Source organism: Dromiciops gliroides, chromosome 3 (genome assembly GCF_019393635.1).
Source record: "Dromiciops gliroides isolate mDroGli1 chromosome 3, mDroGli1.pri, whole genome shotgun sequence".
Taxonomy (NCBI): domain Eukaryota; kingdom Metazoa; phylum Chordata; class Mammalia; order Microbiotheria; family Microbiotheriidae; genus Dromiciops; species Dromiciops gliroides.
In genome coordinates, this window is record NC_057863.1 from 332,991,514 (window position 1) to 333,010,923 (window position 19,410).

A 19,410-nucleotide genomic window follows, 5' to 3' on the forward strand; every position below is an offset into this window, starting at 1 on the left:
CTTTTAAGTTTAATTTTCATTAATAATATTTTCTCCATCACTTTCTTAAGTCTAGACAATCCAAAAAAAACCCCAATAAGTCAAACTCTGATTTGTAGTGTTTGCTGATTTTTGAGGTATAACTGCCCACACTGAAAATTTAATAAATCAGCTCTTTTGTACTGGCTCCATCACACCCCTGCCCATATCTGAATAAGAATCCCCTGGGTTTTCATATGGCCAGTAAATGATCATTCGGCACCCAGTCTCTCCCTAATAGATAGAGAATCTACTACCTGCAGAAGTAAACCATTACATTTTGGGATAGCTTTCATTGTTAGAAAGTTTTTTCCTTTACAGTAAAATCAAATCTGCCTCTCTCTCCAACTTCCAAATGACATGAGCTTAGGATAACTCAGAAGAAGTTTCTCCTTTGAGAAGTAAAACCAAAGGTGACCAGATAACAGGACAGACATATCGAGGAATTAAGGGACTATTAAAGTTTAGCTTGGCCAACTAGATATCAGGACATACACACCTAAAAAGTAAGGGGAGATAAAATCTATAGCAGGAAAGTCAATTAGACATGGTTACTACCTGATGTGAGCCAGGAGACAGAGATAAGGACTATCATTCCAGAAAAAGAAAATCCCCTTGACTCTCAGGAATTTTTTCCCACCCCACCCCAATCCCAAAAGGAACTTTCCATTTTCATGTGGTCACCCCATCTATCCTCTATAAAAGCTTTTGCCGTCCTTCTGTTCGGGGTGGGGGAAGATGTTTCTAAGCCACCTCCTCCCCAGGGGTGAAGTCTTTGATTTCCCTCTCAGTCACTTTCTCTAGAGCTCAATAAAGGACCATTTTAATACTAATTGGATTGCATGGGAGAGTGTAATTCTTTGCAGAGGAATACCTAAGGACCTTTACCACCCATTTCCCCTGTGACACATGCCTTATATAGTTCTGCCCTCTGTGACAAGATCACAGTCTTTCAAATACTTGGAGATAGTTACCATTTCTCTACTGTCTTTTCTTCTCCTATTCCTTCAGTGGGTCCACATATGACTAGTTCTTGAACCCCTTCACAACCCTAGTTATCTTCTTATGGATACTCTCCAGATTATGGATGAACTTCAAAAAGATGTGTTACACAGTTCTGAATGTAATACTGTAGATGGTTGCCTGAACAGGGAAGCAAGACTATTACCTCATTAGTTTTGTATTCCGTGCATCTTTTGATGTTGTTATTGTTATTTGGTCATTTCAGTCATTTCTGACTTTTTGTCACCCTTTTTGGGGGGATTTTCTTGGGTAAGATACTGGAATAGTTTTCCATTTCCTTCTCCAGCTCATTTTACAGATGAGGAAATTGAGGAAAATGGGGTTATGTGACTTGCCCAGAGTCACAGAGCTAGTAAATGTATCAGACCAGATTTGAACTCATGAAGATGAGTCTTCTTTATTGCAAGCCCAGTGATCCATCTTTTCTGACACCTGGCTGCCCTATCTTTTGATATAGTCTACCGCTATTGTTAGCTTTTGGGGCTTGTCAAGGTTTCTTCCTTTTAAGTGATAAGTGAATTCATTGATGGATTGATAGTGCTAAGCTATAGACATCTTCCCCAGGGCCATTTTTCTTTCTATGATGTCTTTCCTGATGACATAATAAAGCATCGCAGGTTGTGTTGGTGAGTAGATACTTTTAAGTGTTGAAGATATTTCCTGCAGTGCACATCACCAAACATTTGGTACATTCTGGAAGAATTGCTTGTTTCGATTTCAAGGCTAAAAGCAAGTGTGAATTGAGAATATTAAAAGAAAGATGGATTAGAGAGGAGGAAGACTGGAAGCGGAAAGACCAATTAAAGAAATTATTATAATAGCAGTTTGGAGATGGTGACGGCATGACCTAAGTTGCTAGCCATGGAAAAATAATACTTTGCATATTAGAGATGTTAGAAGACAAATAATATGATATGTTAGAAGATGTAGAAGTAATGAGATGGGGCAGCTAGGTGGCGCAGTGGATAGAGCACCGGCCCTGGAGTCAGGAGTACCTGAGTTCAAATCCGGCCTCAGACACTTAATACTTACTAGCTGTGTGACCCTGGGCAAGTCACTTAACCCCAATTGCCTCACTGAAAAAAAAAGAAAGAAAAAAAAAACAAATAAGAAGTAATGAGACTTGGCAACTCATTGAATTAGGGAGTGAAGTACAGGGAAAAGCCAAGAAACCCTTGTGGATGTGAACTTGGATGAATGGGAGGATGGAGATTCTCTTGTCAGAAACAGGGAAGTTTGGAGCAGGGATGGATTCAGGGGAAAGGCAGCTCATTCCATGCCTTTTAAATAGTGTCCTTCCAGGGGTGGCTAGGTGGCACAGTGGATAAAGCACCGGCCCTGGATTCAGGAGTACCTGAGTTCAAATCTGACCTCAGACACTTGACACTTACTAGCTGTGTGACCCTGGGCAAGTCACTTAACCCCCATTGCCCCGCAAAAAAAAAAAATAATTAATTAAAAAAAATAATAAATAGTGTCCTTCCTCCTTCCATGATTGGTTGAAGGAATTAGAAATAGCTAGACAAGAGAAACTTCATGGGGGTGCAAATGGAGGTGGGGGTGGTGACATGATATTGAATATTAAAATATTTGAAAGGTTTTAATGTGAAAGCATTAGACTTGTTCTGATCTTCCCTAGAAAGAAGAACTAGGACCAGAAGGTAGAAGTTAAGGGAAGGGGGATTTCAGCCAGTTTAAGGAAAAAATTTTCTGACTATTGGAACTGTGGAGACATGAGATAGACAGTTTTGGGATAGTAAGTGCCCTGTTTCTGGAGTCTTTAAAAAAATATGTTTTTATTTAGTTTTGAGTTTCAAATTCTATCCTGTCCTCCCTCCCTTCCCCCCTCCCTCAGTCAGTAAGCCATCAGATATAGATTATACATGTTCAATTATATAAAACATCTTCATATTAGTCATTTTGTATGAGAAGTCTCAAACAAAAGAAAAAAGAAAGTGAAAAATAGCATGCTTCAGTCTGTTTTCAAACAATTATCAGTTCTTTTTCTGGAGGTGGATAGTCTGCTTCATCATTAGTCCTTTGGGATTGTCTTGGATCATTGTATTGCTAAGTCATTCACAGTTCATCATTGAACAATATTGCTGTTACTGTGTACAACATTTTCCTGGTTCTGTTCACTTCACTATACATCAGTTCATACAAGTCTTTCCAGGCCTTTCTGAAATCATCCTGCTTGTCATTTCTTTCTTTCTTCCTTTCTTCCTTTCTTTCTTTCTTTCTTTCTTTCTTTCTTTCTTTCTTTCTTTCTTTCTTTCTTTCTTTCTTTCTTTCTTTCTTTGGTGATGCAATTGGGGTTAAGTGACTTGCCCAGGGTCACACAGCTAGTAAGTGTTAAGTGTCTGAGGCCAGATTTGAACTCAGGACCTCCTGAATCCAGGGCCAGTGCTCTATCCACTGTGCCACCTAGCTGCCCCCTGCTTGTCATTTCTTATAGCACAATAATATCCATTACAATCATATACTGCAGCTTGATAGGCATCCCTTTGATTTCCAATTCTTCACCACCACAAAAAGAACTCCTATAAATATTTTTGTATAAATAGGTCTTTTTTTTTTTCTTTTTGGGGATGTTTTTGGGATAGAGACCTAGCAGTGGTATTGCTGGATCAAAGGGTATGTACAGTTTTATAGCCCTTTTGAGCATGGTTGCTAGAGGCTTTTAAGCAGAATCTGGATATCTTGTTGTCAAGATGCTATCGAAGGGATTTATGCTTCAGGTCAGAAAAAGCCCAATTAGATTACCTCTGATGCCATTCTTTGATGTAAATTATGCATTTGAAGTTCAGTTTCACATTTTATCTAGTGGTGGGTCACTATTAAGAGCAATAAAAGAATGCATTTTTCTTGTTTTCTCTCATTTCCCAAGGTAATTTAAAAGAAATTATTTTTTAAAAGCAATGATTTCTCATTTTAAAAAATTCCACTGGGGCAGCTGGGTGGTGCAGTGGATAGAGCACCGGCCCTGAAATCAGGAGTACCTTAGTTCAAATCCGACCTCAGACACTTAACACTTACTAGCTGTGTGACCTTGGGCAAGTCACTTAACCCCAATTGCCTCACTAAAAAAAAAAAATTCCAGTATCAGATGTCCAACAAATAGATTAGACAAAAGAAGCATGTGTGTATTTGTTGATAAGCCCCAGTGTCATTCAAGTACAAGACAATATCCAAATCCATTTCTGTTTTTTTAATTATAAAAGTATTTTATTATTTTCCAGTTACATGTAGAGATAGTTTTCAACATTTGTTTTCATAAGATTTCTAATTTCAAATTTTTCTCCCTCCCTTGTCTCCCTCCCCGCCTCCCCAAGAAGCAGGTAATCCAGTATAGGTTATATATGTACAATAACATTAAACATATTTCTGCATTAGTCATGTTATAAGAGAAGAATCAGAGCAAAAAGGAAAAACCTCAAAAAAGAAAAACAACAGTACCAAAAACAAAAGAAATAGTATGATTCAATCCGCATCCATATTCCACAGTTCTTTTTTTTTTTTTCTGGATTTGGAGAGCTTTTTCTAAATCCATTTCTAAAGCAGGTGAATGCTATAGCAGTGAACTGAAAAGCAAGGCCAGAATTGCACCTGCTATTTTTTTCTTTCTGATATGTCAGCATGACCTTTATAAATGACTTACCCTGTACCATCTCAGTCTTCAATTCGTTCTATTTTCTTAGACAAACCTCATCTTATCTTTGAAATCCTGAAATTTCCCCTTTATCAAGTCAAGTGTAGAACCTTGTTGATACTAGGTGGTGCAGTGGATAGAGTTCTGGGCCTGGAGTCAGGAAGACCTAAGTTGAAATCCAGTCTTGGATACTTCTTAGCTGTGGGACCCTAGGAAAGTCAATTTATCATTTTTTGCCTCAGTTTTCTTTCTGTAAAATGACCTGGAGAAGGAAATGGCGAACCACTCCAGTATCTCTGCCAAGAAAACTCTAAATGGGGTCACAAAGAGTTGGAGATGAGAAAAACAACTGAACATCAACAACAAACTATAGAATCTGTCGACATGTGAGTCTATGTGGATCCCAATATTTTCACTTAATTTTTACCTTTTGTTGCGGTAAAGTCTTGTCTCTCCCTTCCCTAGGTTGCATACTATTGCAAGGTAGTTATCCTTGAGTCACTAAGTCCCTAGAATATTTAATCCTCCAATCCCATTTGATAGATGAAGAACTCAAAATCAAGACAAGGTCAATGATTTGCTTGAAGTTACACAGCTAGTTTATTCTAGAGCTGAGGTGAGAACTCAGGGTCCCTAGCTCCCAAATCAGTGCTCCTTCCATGGCTGTGCAGGAATTAGGTATCATGAGTCCCAAAGACAATATTATAGAGCAGAGGTTCCTAACTTAGGGTACATGAATTAAATATATATATATATATACACATATATATAAAATGGTAACTATTTTAATAAAATTTATGTTTATATGTTATATTAAATGGAATATGTTTATATATTATATCTAATCTAATATGTTTATATTATATCTAATATATGTTTATATTTATATTATATTTAACACAATATGTTTTACATGTTTTATTTAATATAATCAGTTCCCTTTGTAATTAATTGTATGCTTTTTATTTTATGCATTTAAAAATATTATTCTAATTAGGGGTCCATAGACTTCAGCAGACTAACAAAGGGATCCAGGACACACTCAAAAAGGTTAAGAACCTCTGTCCTAGAGAGTTGTTTAGGGCACTGAGAAAGCGACTTGCCCATTGTCATACCACCAATGTATTTTTTGGGGGGGCTGGGCAAAGAGGGTTAAGTGACTTGCCCAGCATCACACAGCTAGTAAGTGTCAAGTGTCTGAGGCCGAGTTTGAACTCAGGTCCTCCTGAATCCAGGACTGCTGCTTTATCCACTGTGCCACCTAGCTGCCCCGCCCTCCATGTATGCATTTTATTATAAACTTTATCTGTGCAGGTAAGCTCCAGGAGAAATGCAGGACTTTAAATTTATCCCTATTAAATGGTATCCTCCTTGGGTTCAAGCCCTTGTTCCACTCTGTCAAGATCCTTTTTTTATGTAGGATTGGAAGATTGGACCTGAATATAGGTCCTCCTGACTCAGAAGTCAGCACTCACTGTACCAGGCTAAGATATGCTTCCTGGCTAGGTAGGCTCACAAATTTCAGTTTGGTTGTTTGTTATTCAGTCATTTTCAGTCATGTCTGACTCTTCATGACCCCATTTGGAGTTTTCTTAGCAAAGATACTGGACTGGTTTGCCATTTCCTTCTCCAGCTCATTTTGCAGATGAGGAAACTGAGGCAAACAGAGTAAAGTGACTTGCCCAGGGTCACACAGCTAGTGTCTGAAGCTGGATTCAAACCCATGAAAATGAGTCTTCCTGATTCCAAATCTGGCACTCTATCTACTCTGCCACCCAGCTGCCCCAAATTTCAGTTTTAGTTTCCTAGAAATAAACAAGATAAAAAAAAATGTTAGCAGCAATATATGAAATAACCACATGATGGTGGTGTAGCTCTATAAAAGAGAACCCTTCCCCTGCCTGTAACCTTAATGAAAGTGATAATACAATTGAATTCATCATCCTGGCCGTGCAAGAGATGCTAGCAGTCAAGTGCGATTACTCATGCGCTTGAGGGGAAGAAAAGGATTCCTTCTATGGGAAAATACCAGGTCTTTGTTTTTCACCAAGCTTGGAAGGACAAGAATGATGTAGAGCAGAAAGGGCAAGAGATTTAAACAGAGTCAAGAGACCTGAGTTTGAAACCCAATTCTTCAATTTAATGCCTTGTGCAAATTGCCAACTGCTCGCTCCATCTATAAAATAAGATTGTACCAAGTACCCCTTCTAGTCAGGGGTGTGCTGGTAAATGTTTAAGAACTGACTCGGGGTGGGGGGGGGGGTGAGGAAATGAATCCATGACAGTAAGCCTGAAGACAGCCTGGATTCTCAGGAAGTATGGGGTAGTGGATGGTGAACTCCCCTTGAAACTAGGAAAACCTGGGTTCAAGTCCTACCTTTGACATACACACTGCCTGTGTGACCCTGGGTCAGTCATTTCACTCTTCAGTGCTCCAAGCATCTCTCTAAGGGTATAAATTGCTAAGAAGGTCCTGATCGGCAGTAATAGAGGCAGTTTCCTTGTCTTGGGGGTTCCCTATATGAATCTTTATTCTAGGATAATTTGTGTCAAAGATTAAAATAACAACCCATAGGACTAGGACTATATAAACCTAGATTCTAGTCTCATCTTTGCTACTATATAGGCTGTGCCACTGAACCCTTGGGGTTCTTAAAGTTCCTCTATCTCTAACATTCTATGGTTTCATAAAAGGAACAAAACAAAACAAAATACACCAGAGAATATAAAACTAGAAAAGCAAAGATGGTGTCATATGGATGGGGAGATGCAAAAGAATGAGAAGGGAATAGGGGCCACTGAAACTGGAAATTAGAGTCATGGTTTGAAGAGCATCTCTAAGGTATTGTAAAAGCCGTGATGGATCCTTTGGATTTATCAGATACAGCAAGAGGTGATGCCAAGGAGGAAAGATCACCTGACAGGAGGCAGAATGGTGACTGTAATAACGAACATGAAGAAGATCTTAATTTGAATCACAGCTTTGCCTCTTATGACAAAGTGCCCTTCATTGATTTGGACAGGTCACCTAACCTCTATGAGACCTCTGTTTCTTCATTTGTGAAATGAAGGATTTGGACAAGATGACCACTCGAGTCAACTCCATTTCAGCTTCATCTGTGATCCTACTGCCATGCCTCAAAGGCTTCCCTTAGTAATGAAAAAAATGTAGCGTGCGGTGGTTTTACCTACACATATCAAGTGCTTTCCATTTCAGTGTATCATTCGCTCACAATGTCCTCCGTTATTAAGTTTTCCTTTGTGTTTTCTCCATCTTCCTTGTCTTGTTTTCCCTTTGAAATCCTATTCTTCTTTCCAAAACCAGCTCAAATGAAATCTTCATTGCTCCTCCCAGATGGAAATTTTTTTTTTCTTTCTCGGACCTGACCTCTGGTACTCCTCTTTTTTTTTTTTTTTTCCTGCGGGGCAATGAGGGTTAAGTGACTTTCCCAGGGTCACACAGCTAGTAAGTGTCAAGTGTCTGAGGACGGATTTGAACTCAGGTCCTCCTGAATCCAGGGCTGTTGCTCTATCCATTGTGCTACCTAGCTGCCCCCTCATTTTTTGTTATTATATATCTATTGTATAATATTGGACAGGGATGGTATTGAGAAAGTGAGGAAGAAAGTGTCAAGATTGAACCTTCTTCAGTAGACAAACTAATGTAAGAATAAGTTTCTTGGGGGCAGCTAGGTAGCGTAGTGAATAAAGCACTGGCCCTAGAGTCAGGAGGACCTGAGTTCAAATCCGTCCTCAGACACTTGACACTTACTAGCTGTGTGACCCTGGGCAAGTCACTTAACCCTCATTGCCCTGCAAAAAATAAATAAATTAAAAAATTTTTTAAAAACCCAAGCATTACATTTATACAGAGCATTAAAGTTTATAGCTACAATCTCGGGAATCTGTTTTTCTCCTTGTTTCCTAAAACTGTTTTTAGAGGAAGTTATCAGTGTTGAAATGCAGCCCTGCTCAGTGTAGGGGACAGGAGAACAAAATGTTCAAGACAGTTTTCCAATGCCAGCACAACTATTACACTCCAGGGCACCAGGATATTATGTCACACGCAGTTGGCCCATTTCATATCAGTGTAGCTTAGGAAATCCAGGGTCTGTATAGCTTTGACTAATCAAATCAGACTATTTCCTGACTAGCATCCTTTCTGAGAAGTGTGTAATCATTACGAACTCCATTTTTCTTTGACTTTTAGACCAGGCCAAGTTTTTCTCCTTTGGGTCACCAAGAAACATGTCTTTCATTTTTGTTCCTCAGCTTCTTCCAAACTATGCTCTGCCCTCCTGGCTGGGTTCTATTTTAAGCTCTCATTTCTTTCTTTCTTTCTTTCTTTCTTTCTTTCTTTCTTTCTTTCTTTCTTTCTTTCTTTCTTTCTTTCTTTCTTTCTTTCTTTCTTTCTTTCTTTCTTTCTTCCTTCCTTCCTTCCTTCCTTCCTTCCTTCCTTCCTTCCTTCCTTCCTTCCTTCCTTCCTTCCTTCCTTCCTTCCTTTCTTTCTTTCTTTCTTTCTTTCTTTCTTCCTTCCTTCCTTCCTTCCTTCCTTTCTTTTTTTCTTCCTTTCTTTCTTTATTTTCTTTTCTTTCTTTCTTACTCTTTCTCCCTCTCTCTTTCTTTCTACCCTCCCTCCCTTCCTTTCTCCCTTCCTTTGTCCTCTCCTTCCTTCCTTCCTTTTTTTAAGGATCTAAAGCAGAAAAGGTTCTTTTGCTTACAAATAAAAGAATAAAAGTTTTAGTTATACATAAGGTATACATACATTTACATAAAAGATATTCCACTCACTGGCACATGAAACCAGGAAAAGGAGGAGTGACTCCCAGCACTCTGAGATATTTGTTTCTGAAACACTTCATTGGATCCGTGGTATCGCCAGCAATTTTTTCTACAGCTTAGGATGCTAGATGGAGCAGAACCTGAAAGAAATAATCCTAAAGTGATAGAGCCCCCTTAGGACTTCCTTGCTTACCTAAGCCAAGGCCCTTCTCTCTAGGAAGCATCCCTTCCATACTTGTTATTGTCCATTTAGGAAATGTTCAGGCTCTTTCTTATGTAACATGGCCCTGTGTCCTTGCTGACAAGTTGTCTCCCAAATCAGCATGAGTCAAATTTCCACCAAGATAAGTCCTCCCATTCTTTCTTTCTTTTGGATCCCTGAGAAGTAATTTGTTGTATCAGAGGATCACAAATTTACCACTGAAAGGGCCTTAGAAGTCATCTGATTTAACCCCTTCATTTTTTAGGTAAGGAAACAGGCTCAGAGAAGATAAATAAAGTTTATATTTTCTTTTTAGTTTTAGTCTTTTTCTATTCAAGGTCCTCATCTCACAGATTAGGAAACTGAGGCACAGAGCGTTTCCTATGAAGTCCTTATTTTCTGTCTAGTGTCAATTTCCCTCTACTCCTGGTTCAGGTCAAGTTTCTCTCTCCTGAAAGCTAGAAATATTTGTTTACCTGTCTGCTATCCTTCAATTTCCTCCTTTCCACTTTCCCCCTTAGCCTGGCTCCCATGTTTTTTCTGTCCTAAGATGGGCTGTGGGCACCCCACACAGAACCCCATCTGCAGATGTCATTACTATTGGGCTAATCTGACCCTACCAAAATCATTTAACACAAGGAGAAGTTTAAGCATGGTATAGATACAATGATCACCCAACCTCAGAAGACAGGGCTGTCATCTCTACTTCCTATCATGAGAAGGAATCAGAGAAGGCCTCCCCTCTACCACTGTCTCCACATAACATTCCCTCTTTCCGTTTCCTAATGCCTGAGCTTCTGTTCTGGTCTCTGGAGTGGCAATAACAGAGATTCTGTACCTAATTCAATCCATCCTCTCTAACAAACAACCCACTGCCCAGGTACCTCTTTGCTGTGAGGCTTAAGGGAAACCTGAACAACAAAGAGATTTGTGTCAGGGTCTAATACAGGTCCCTAAAGAGGAAAGAACTTAGAGGGCTTTGTCATGAATATGCTTTGTCATTGGTCTTGTGACCAAGTTATCATCACTGAGCCCTTCAGCATTCTCTGTGCCTAAGACTTCAGGCAGTTTATAGCACAGCCTGGCACACAAGACTTCTCTGAGGACATTTATAACTCAAATACACAGAGCTACCCTGAACCAACACACCTCCCCCTCTCTGATCACGCCGTTTTACCTCAAGTAGATCTCAACTGGTGTCATAATCCCTCCCTCTGGAGTTCTAAAAGAATTATCTTTGGACTTAGAATTAGCTATTGACTGGGAAGTTTTGCTTCTCCTTAGTTTTATCTCTTGCTGGTAGGCATTCCCAGGGAAAGAAAGACATTGGTGTGTTTATCCCAGGGCCATTGCCCACAACTGCTCCTTTGACAGCCCTATGCCTCAGCCACTCTGGTTTCTTTAATGCGACAGTCCGGGGCTCTTGATTCCTAGGTCAGTGTTCTTTCTTTCACATCACACTGCCTTCCTAGAACAATGCCTGAATCTGTGTGATTTGGTCACTTCCAGTATCCACCAGCTGCGGAACAAAGTGTCAGAAGAACATGATGTCCTCAAGAAAAAAGAGATGGAAGCAGGGCCCAAAGCATCCCATGGGTACGGAGGCAGGTTTGGGGTAGAAAGAGACAGGATGGACAAGGTGAGTAGGAGAGAAAAAGCCTGGATAGATAGTCTGATTAAGAACTGATAACTGGAGTGTTAGTAATACAAACTTTGCTCTAAGAGATGCAACCAGTAAGAGGTCTGACACACTGAGCCCACGGCGATAAGCACTACTATCTACTCTAGCTCCCAAAGACAAAGAAGAAAAGAGGTACTTGGGGCCAAAGTCTTAGGGATGCTAGCTTCTTGTTGATCTAGCCAGCGTGACCTTGGAATTTGATTTGTAAAGAAAAACTCTTTTCCTATTCATTATTATTATTATTATTATTATTATTATTATTATTATTATTATTATTATTATTATTGCAAGATAATGAGGGTTAAGTGACTTGCCCAGGGTCACACAGCCTATTCATTGTTTTCAATACTTTTGGTATCTCCTATCTGCTTTGCTTGTTATGCTTTCTGTGACTTTTCAATATTCTTATTCGGGTATATATTATAAAAATAAAACCATTAAAATACTTGTAGCAACCCAAAGTTATCCTGGAAAACCTAGGCTTTACTTTATGATTAGATGGTTAAGGAACTTTTCATGTTGTTTTTTTTTTTAAAAGTCTGCATGTTAAATCAGACTTAAATTTTGACTTCCATTGAAACTTTGCAGATCACTCAGCTCATCCAGTTATGATTCCAATCTAGACTAAGGGTTCTTTTTTTCATGGGCCTCTTTGGCAGTCTGGAGCAGCCTATACTCCCCCTCTCAGAATAATTGTTCTAAGTGCACAAAATAAACACACAGGATTACAAAGGAAACCAGTTACCCGAAACACAGTTATAATTTTTTTTTTTTTTTGGAAAGGCAGGTTCACAGACTCTAGATTAAGACTCTTCTAGTCCAAACTCATTTTACACATAAGGAAACTGAGGCCCAGAGCATTCAGGGACCTGTGCAAGATAACACAAGTAGTAAATAGCAGAATTGAACCCACACTTATAGGAAAAAAGATACAGCTTTCCCTGCCCCGCCCCCCCCCAGTCAAGAAGCAATAAAAATCATGCTAAAAATGCTGAGTTTCTCTTCAAAGGAAATTCTATTGTTTTTCATTGTACATTTAATCCTCTGGCATAATCTTAGGGCAGAAGTGGCAGTGAGTTTAGGAATGGGTTGGAGGGGCAGCTAGATGGCGCAGTGGATAGAGCACCGTCCCTGGAGTCAGGAGTACCTGAGTTCAAATCCGGCCTCAGACACTTAACACTTACTAGCTGTGTGACCCTGGGCAAGTCACTTAACCCCAATTGCCTCACTAGGAAAAAAAAAAAGAATGGGTTGGAAATCAAATCACAAGAGGGGAGACATTGGGGACTATTCAGTGAGTTTCCATCTTTATAAGGATGAAGCAAGAGAGTTTACAAGCAATAGAGGTGGAGGTGGTGTTCCAGGGAAGGTTGAGGGGTGAGGGAGGGTTAAATCAAGCAGGAACAAGGGATACACTCAAAAAACTAGGAACCTCCTGCAAGAGAGACCTCCACCCCACCCTCTCCTACATGGACCATGAGTCTGACCCAGGCTGGAATTGTAGTGTGTGTTTTCACTTTTCATCTTTGCTGGTTCTGCCTCTGCCTGCCTGTCCCTTGCTCTGTATCTTCCTCTTTGTTTCTGCCCCTGTTTTTGTTGATCTGGACTCTCTTCTTGGCCTTTCCAGAGTGCACTGGGCCATGAGTATGTTGCTGATGTGGAGAAACACTCATCTCAGACAGATGCTGCTAAAGGGTTTGGGGGCAAATATGGAGTTGAGAGAGACCGGGCAGACAAGGTAAGGGATGCCCTTTGTTCCCTTAGGAGGTGTGCAGCATACATGACTGGAATATGACTGGTGTATGGGGACCCCTTTCTAACTACTAAAGGGTACAGTCTGGGTCTAGAAATGGAATCTGGATATGGGGGGGGGGCAGGGAGGGAGGAAGTTCCAGGAGGCACCTGGGGATAATGGTTCAATAAATAAAAGCATCATTCATTAAGCCCTATTATGTGCCAGTTTATCACTGTGCCAAGTGCTGGGGATAGAAAGAATAAAGCAAACATATCCCTGCCCTCAAGGTGCTTACATTCTAATAAGGGAGACAGCATGTGCAAAATTAGGTACGTACAAAGATACAGAGCAGATGGAAGTGACCATAGGGTGGAAGGGACTTGGGGAGGCCAGGGGAGGCCTCCTTTAGAGGCTGGTGTTTGAGCTGAGCCTAGAAGGAAGCTAGGAATTCTAAAAGACTGAGGTGAAGAGAGAGAGAGCATTCCAGACATAGGAGCATAGCCAGTGCAAAAGCACAGAGATGGGAGATGGGTAGTTGTATGTGATGAACAACAAGGAGGGGCAGGGGGGACTAAGGCTGTACTACTAAGTTCATGCAGGGAGGTCCAGATTGTGAAGAGCTTAAATGCCAACTAGAGGTACTTTTATTTCATCCTCGATGTGAGTGGGTCACTGGAGTTTTAATTGAGTAATGACCTGGTCATCCCTCTATGCTTTAGGAAAACCACTCTAGCTGCTGTGTAAGAGATGTGAATGAATGGTTATCACTCCCTTAACCCCTAAATCAAATCCATGTGCCAACCAGCATGGTCCATAAATCAAGCACATGAGAGTTCAAACTAAGCATCCCCAAAGATCTGAAGGGAACATTGGTGGGTATCAGAGAGGGCTTCATGCAGGTAAAATGTAAAGTGGACCTTGAAATAAAAGAATGTTGGTGGTCAGAGGTATGAGGGAAGTTCATTCTGAGCCTGGGAAATAAGGTGTGAAAATGTAAAGGGATGGACAATCCCATTGGGCAGGAGTGAAGGGCGAATGAAAGAGAGTTGTATGAAATAAAGCTAGAATTTAGGACCAGGTTTTGGTGGGCCTTGGATGACAGATTAAGGAATTTGAGATGTATGGCATCAAAGACCCCACAAACTTCTCTGTGATGCTGATTTTGTAAGAACTTGAGTCTAGGAATAGAGTAGGGTTGTGCCTACAGGTCAGGGCACCCTCCTCTTCCTCAGTAAACCTTTATTTGTGCTTGGAAGCCCTCACAGCCCAGTCTTTGGTAGGGGGTGGAATAAGAAGGTAGGAGAAGGAGAATGTATGTGTTTAGTAGCTGATGTTTTGATTAAATCTCTCTTCTTCCTCCCCAGTCAGCAGTAGGGTTTGATTACAAAGGAGAAGTGGAGAAACACACATCTCAGAAAGGCAAGGACTCTTCCCTATCTCTTCTGTACCTCTTCCTTATGGTTACTTCTGTTCTGACTTGCCAACTGCCTCCCCATCTCAGCTTTCAGGTGTTCATCCCATTTATAGTTTTATTGCATAATCAGTCAACAAGCATTTATTAAATGCTTGCTGTGTGCCCGACACTGTGCTAGCCTTTGGGGATAGGTATGGGATGGGACTGGGCCTGTGATTTCTTTGGCATGGACAATTTTCAAATGAGGAATATTCTTCACCAATATAAGTTCAGTAATAAAAATCACTGAGAAGTGAAATAATTTGCCCAGGGTTATACAGCCAATTTGTGTCAGGTCTTTCTGTCTCAGAGGACAGTTCTTTTTCCATTTTTCCATGCTATCTTTCTAGAATTTGGGGATAAAAAGACAAAAATGAAATTGTCCCTGCTCTCCAAAAACTTACTATTTCTATGCCCTGTATCTTGACTTGTCCCTAGATTTCCAAACACTGTAGAGGGTGAGGAGTGGGGAGATAATTCAGGTAGCTGCCCTAATAGTTTGGGAGTAGAGAAGGGAGAAGAGGAACAAAAGGAAGAGGCAGAGGGGGTAGAAAGGGTGCTTTGCACCAAATCATAAGTGAAGTAACTAAATTCAAACTGATAGAAGAAGCTTGGAAGTGTCGTACCCTGTCTTTCACACTCCCTTATTCTTTTGGGCAGTGCTGTGTCCCATGAGCACCCACTTAGTCCATTCTCTCCCCCATTTTCCTCAGACTCATTTCCACTTTCCATTCTCTGACTGAATTTTATCATGTGCTGGGGGTGGATTGACAGGTCTAACATCTCCCTCTCAACAGATTACTCTCGCGGCTTTGGTGGTCGCTATGGGGTGGAGAAGGATAAACTGGACAAGGCAGCTGTTGGCTATGACTACAAGGGGGAGACAGAAAAACACGAGTCCCAGCGAGGTGAGTTGGAGAGACTGAAAGGCAAAAAGGAGCTCAAAGAAGGAGGTGGGTTAGAGCAGAGTTTGGGGAGGGCTGTTGGGGTTGAGGGGTTGGGACAGATGGGACAGAATATCTCTGTTCTCTCCAGAAGCTATCCTCATGGATATTCTAGAAGCACAGGAAGACTTCCATGTAGGAATTGTTAGAGATAAGAGTGCTGAAGGGAGGATGTGATGTGAGAGGAGTAATTGGGACAGGCAGAGGGGGATGATTAGATGGGGAAGCAGAAGAGAAATTATGTGGGCAGGAGGACATAAGAGGGAGGAGAAAAATAAGGGAAAGAATGGGGAAGGAATGATGACAGATGGGGGAGTAGTCTTGAAGAGTGGGTGAGTACAAAGTGGGAATAAGTGAGCAAGGAATGGAATGACAAGCTGATACTCCTGGTCTCACTTCCACTTCTACCTCACTCTCTCCTTCTGCTCTCCATCCTACCTGGAACTATAACTAGCAAGTAGCATGAAATATACTCAAAGCAAGAAATTTAAAATCGATTTTCTGCTTCATGATGTGAAAAAAAAAACCTTTTTGAGGATCAGGACTTGTGATTTTGTTGGTCTAAGGAAATTATGGTGAGGAAACCCCTCTACCAACACAGATTACTATGCTATCTGCAACTTATGGACTTAGAAAGCTACCTGGGGCACTGACTTACTACTACTACTACTACTACTACTACTACTACTACTACTACTACTACTACTACTACCATTACTACTACTACCACCACCACCACTACTACTACTACCTACCCACCTACCTACTTACCTAGCTAGTTAGCATTTATGTAGTACTTTAAAGTTTGCAAAGTGCTATCTCATTTATCTTTACAAGGACTCTGTGAGGTAGGTGATATTATTATTCCCATTATAGAAATGAGGAAACAGTATGAGAAAGGTTAAGTGATTTTCCCAGCATCACACAGGTAGTAAGTATCTGAGTCAGGATTTGAATTCAGGTCTTCCTGATTCTAGGTCTAACAGTATTCACTGGGCCACCCAGCTGCCTACTCAGGGGTGGATAGCCAGGATGTGTCTGAAGTAGGACTTGAACCAGTTTTGTTTTTTTAACCAAAGTCTTTCTGACTCCAGTTAGGTTCTCTGTCCTCACACTGCCTAAGCCTCTCATGGAAATAATAAAAGTAATTAAGGCAATTAACTTTTTATTGCTCCTAATCATTGCTGATTTGTATCAGCAGAGAGAATTTCTACTGCATTCAGTAGGGTACTGAGAGTATTCAACATTCATGTAATGAAAGAACTAAATTACACCCCACCCCCAACAAAAATATCAAGAAAAATACAGCTGAGCAGAGAGGTGATGCGGGGCCACCAGCCCCTATTTGAGGAGAGTTTGCTACATTGGCATCATAAGGAATACCCTAAGATCCCACCAAAGTGCTATTACTGGGGAGGCCTCTTGTGGTGGGGGTGAGCAGGGTGGTCCAGGGCCAAGGAGGAACTCTCTTCCCTATCCTTAACTCTCTGTCTCTTACCTAATTTTTTTGGCCCCATTTCTTTCTCCCAATCCATATTCCTATCTCTTCATGTGCATTCTTCTCTCTAAGCCTAAACCTCTCATGGTTGTTCCCTATCTCTTCCTGTCCTCCATATTCCTTCCTCTCCTTCTCTCTTCCTCATTCTTTGATTTTTGTCTTGTGGGTCTCATTCCTGGACATTTCTGTTCTTCAGATTATGCCAAAGGCTTTGGTGGTCAATATGGGGTACAGAGGGACCGAGTAGACAAGGTAAGACACCCCCTTCCTCTGAGGGGATTTCCCTCTAACTAACCCTTTGTTCAGTTGGGTGATAAGATATCATCTCTGCTCTGGATGCCTTTCTGCTCCTTCACTTACTCTCACTTCTGGTGACTTGGTCAGAAATTCTGGCTTTGGTGGGGAATGAGCTTGGAGGAGTGAGAGAGACACAACCCCCAGGGGCAGGTGTAGGAAGGTTGTATCACATTACACTATGGTCTTTTGCCTTGTGTTGTCTAATTCTAACTCCAGTTTCTATCACCTGCTCCTGTATATAAGAATGGCTTCTTTGACTCCAGCTCAGCTGACCGTCATGACCACCCCCCCAGTCACCCACCAGTTCTTCTCACTTCATGTGAGGTTGCCTCACTTTGAAGAGATGAGATTCAGGCTACACTGGGCTATGCAGCCCCTCTCCCAATCCAAGGCCAAATTGGGCTACACAGTCTCTGTCCTACATTCCAGTCGGGGAGACAACATGTATACAGCAGATACATACAATGAAGATGAAATGTAACCTTAGAAGTGAAGGCACTAGTAGGTGTGGGAACTGGGAAAGGCCTCCTAAGGAAGGTATAATTTGAGTAAAATCTTGAAGAAAGCTAGAGATTCTAAGAGATAGAGGTCTGGCAGCAGAGTATTCCAGACATGGGGACAACCATGGCAATGGCACAGAGATAAGAGATTGAGCAGTGCCAAGGGTGAGGAAAAGCAGATAAGGCTGGTTGTCTGGATCGTTAAACTTGTAGAAGCCAACCATAACCTATAAGAATCCCGGAAAGACTGGAAGGGGCTGGGTTGTGAAGAGCTTTAAATGGAATACAAAGTAGTTTGGCTTTTTTATTCCAAAGGTAAGAGTGAACCATTGGACTTCATTGAGTAGTCAGATGACATAGTAAGGACTATGCATTAGAACCATCATGCAGCTGTGTGGACAATGGATGGGACCTTGCCTAAATAATCCAGAACCATATCCAAGTATCTTCTAACTATGAATATAAACCAAGCAACATTAAATATCTATGACTGAATGAGGTGGTTCCTTCTAGACCTTGCTAAGAAACCCCTAGGCCTTGAGCTAGCTGGGGACAGGGTAGTTAGTCTACATCCCTTCATTTTACTTAATCATGAACCAGATCTTCAACTAGAATCTCTCCATTACTCCCATCTCAGGGAACTCCTTAAAGAAAGTCATTAGCATTTCCACTGACAACCAACATGGGGAAGAAGTCAAAAGCCATTTTGGACAGAAACCTCAAAGTTAGAAAGGGCATTGAGTCAATTCCGATCAAATCAACTCAACAAATATTTATTTTTAGTTATGTATTCTGTGCAAAGCACTTGAGATAAGTGGATAAAAAAATGACAGTCTTGTCTCAAGGACTTTATAAGCTACCAGGGAGAATAAGATTGACACAAACAGCTGCACTACAGGTTAGAGTATAATTAAATGCATGAGCATCAAATCAAGGGTTTCAAAAGATTTCAAGAGTGAGGAATCACTTCTAGCTGGTGGGAATCAGGGAAGACTTCATGAAGGAGATGACATGTCAACTGGACCTTGAGACAGAAGAAGAATATCTATAGGAAGAATGAAGGAATTCTCTCCAGGGCTTGAGGAACAGGGTGTGAAAATGTATAGTGATGGGAAAGGGCAAGTCAAGTTTGTAAACAGATGACAGTACAATTTGGTGGGAGTATAGGGTGTGTGAAAGGGAGTTATATGAAATAAGGCTGGAAATTAAGACAGAACCAGATGATGGGAGAACGTTGGATGACAGGTTAAGAAATTTGAGATGTGAGCTATTAAGAGAATTGCAATCTACTCCATGATGATGACCTTGTAAGAACTTGAGTCTGGTGCTGGGAGGGGGCATGTCTACAATAACCATCCTAAAGCTCCCCCATGCTTGAACCCCTCACAGTGTAATCTAATGCTTGGCGAAGAGTGGGACTAGAAGGTGGGAGGGAGAGAATGTGTGTGTTTAGCAGATGACGCTTTGATCAAGTATCCCTTGTTCCTCCCCAGTCAGCAGTCGGGTTTGATTACAAAGGAGAAGTGGAGAAACACACATCGCAGAAAGGCAAGAACCCTCTCCCCTATATACTGCACCTCTTCCTGGCCAAATATGCTTTCTCTTCCCATCTCAGCTTCCAGGTGTCT

The 19,410-nt window shown here is 41.1% G+C and overlaps 1 protein-coding gene across 2 annotated transcripts in view; it reads left to right on the forward strand.

Annotated features, from left to right (window-relative positions):
• Window positions 1–19,410, forward strand: part of HCLS1 (hematopoietic cell-specific Lyn substrate 1) — a 42,065-nt gene that overhangs the window by 12,444 nt on the left and 10,211 nt on the right. Inside the window, exons 1-7 of one of the 2 annotated variants that reach the window (XM_043990999.1) lie at window positions 5,014–5,076; window positions 11,184–11,313; window positions 12,983–13,093; window positions 14,455–14,509; window positions 15,341–15,451; window positions 17,182–17,237; window positions 19,276–19,330. In XM_043990999.1, coding sequence (XP_043846934.1) covers window positions 5,027–5,076; window positions 11,184–11,313; window positions 12,983–13,093; window positions 14,455–14,509; window positions 15,341–15,451; window positions 17,182–17,237; window positions 19,276–19,330 — 568 coding nt within the window. In that variant the 5' untranslated portion in view covers window positions 5,014–5,026. Of the gene's footprint in view, window positions 1–5,013; window positions 5,077–11,183; window positions 11,314–12,982; window positions 13,094–14,454; window positions 14,510–15,340; window positions 15,452–17,181; window positions 17,238–19,275; window positions 19,331–19,410 lie in introns of those variants that run through there. The other variant, XM_043990998.1, reaches the window with a different exon arrangement.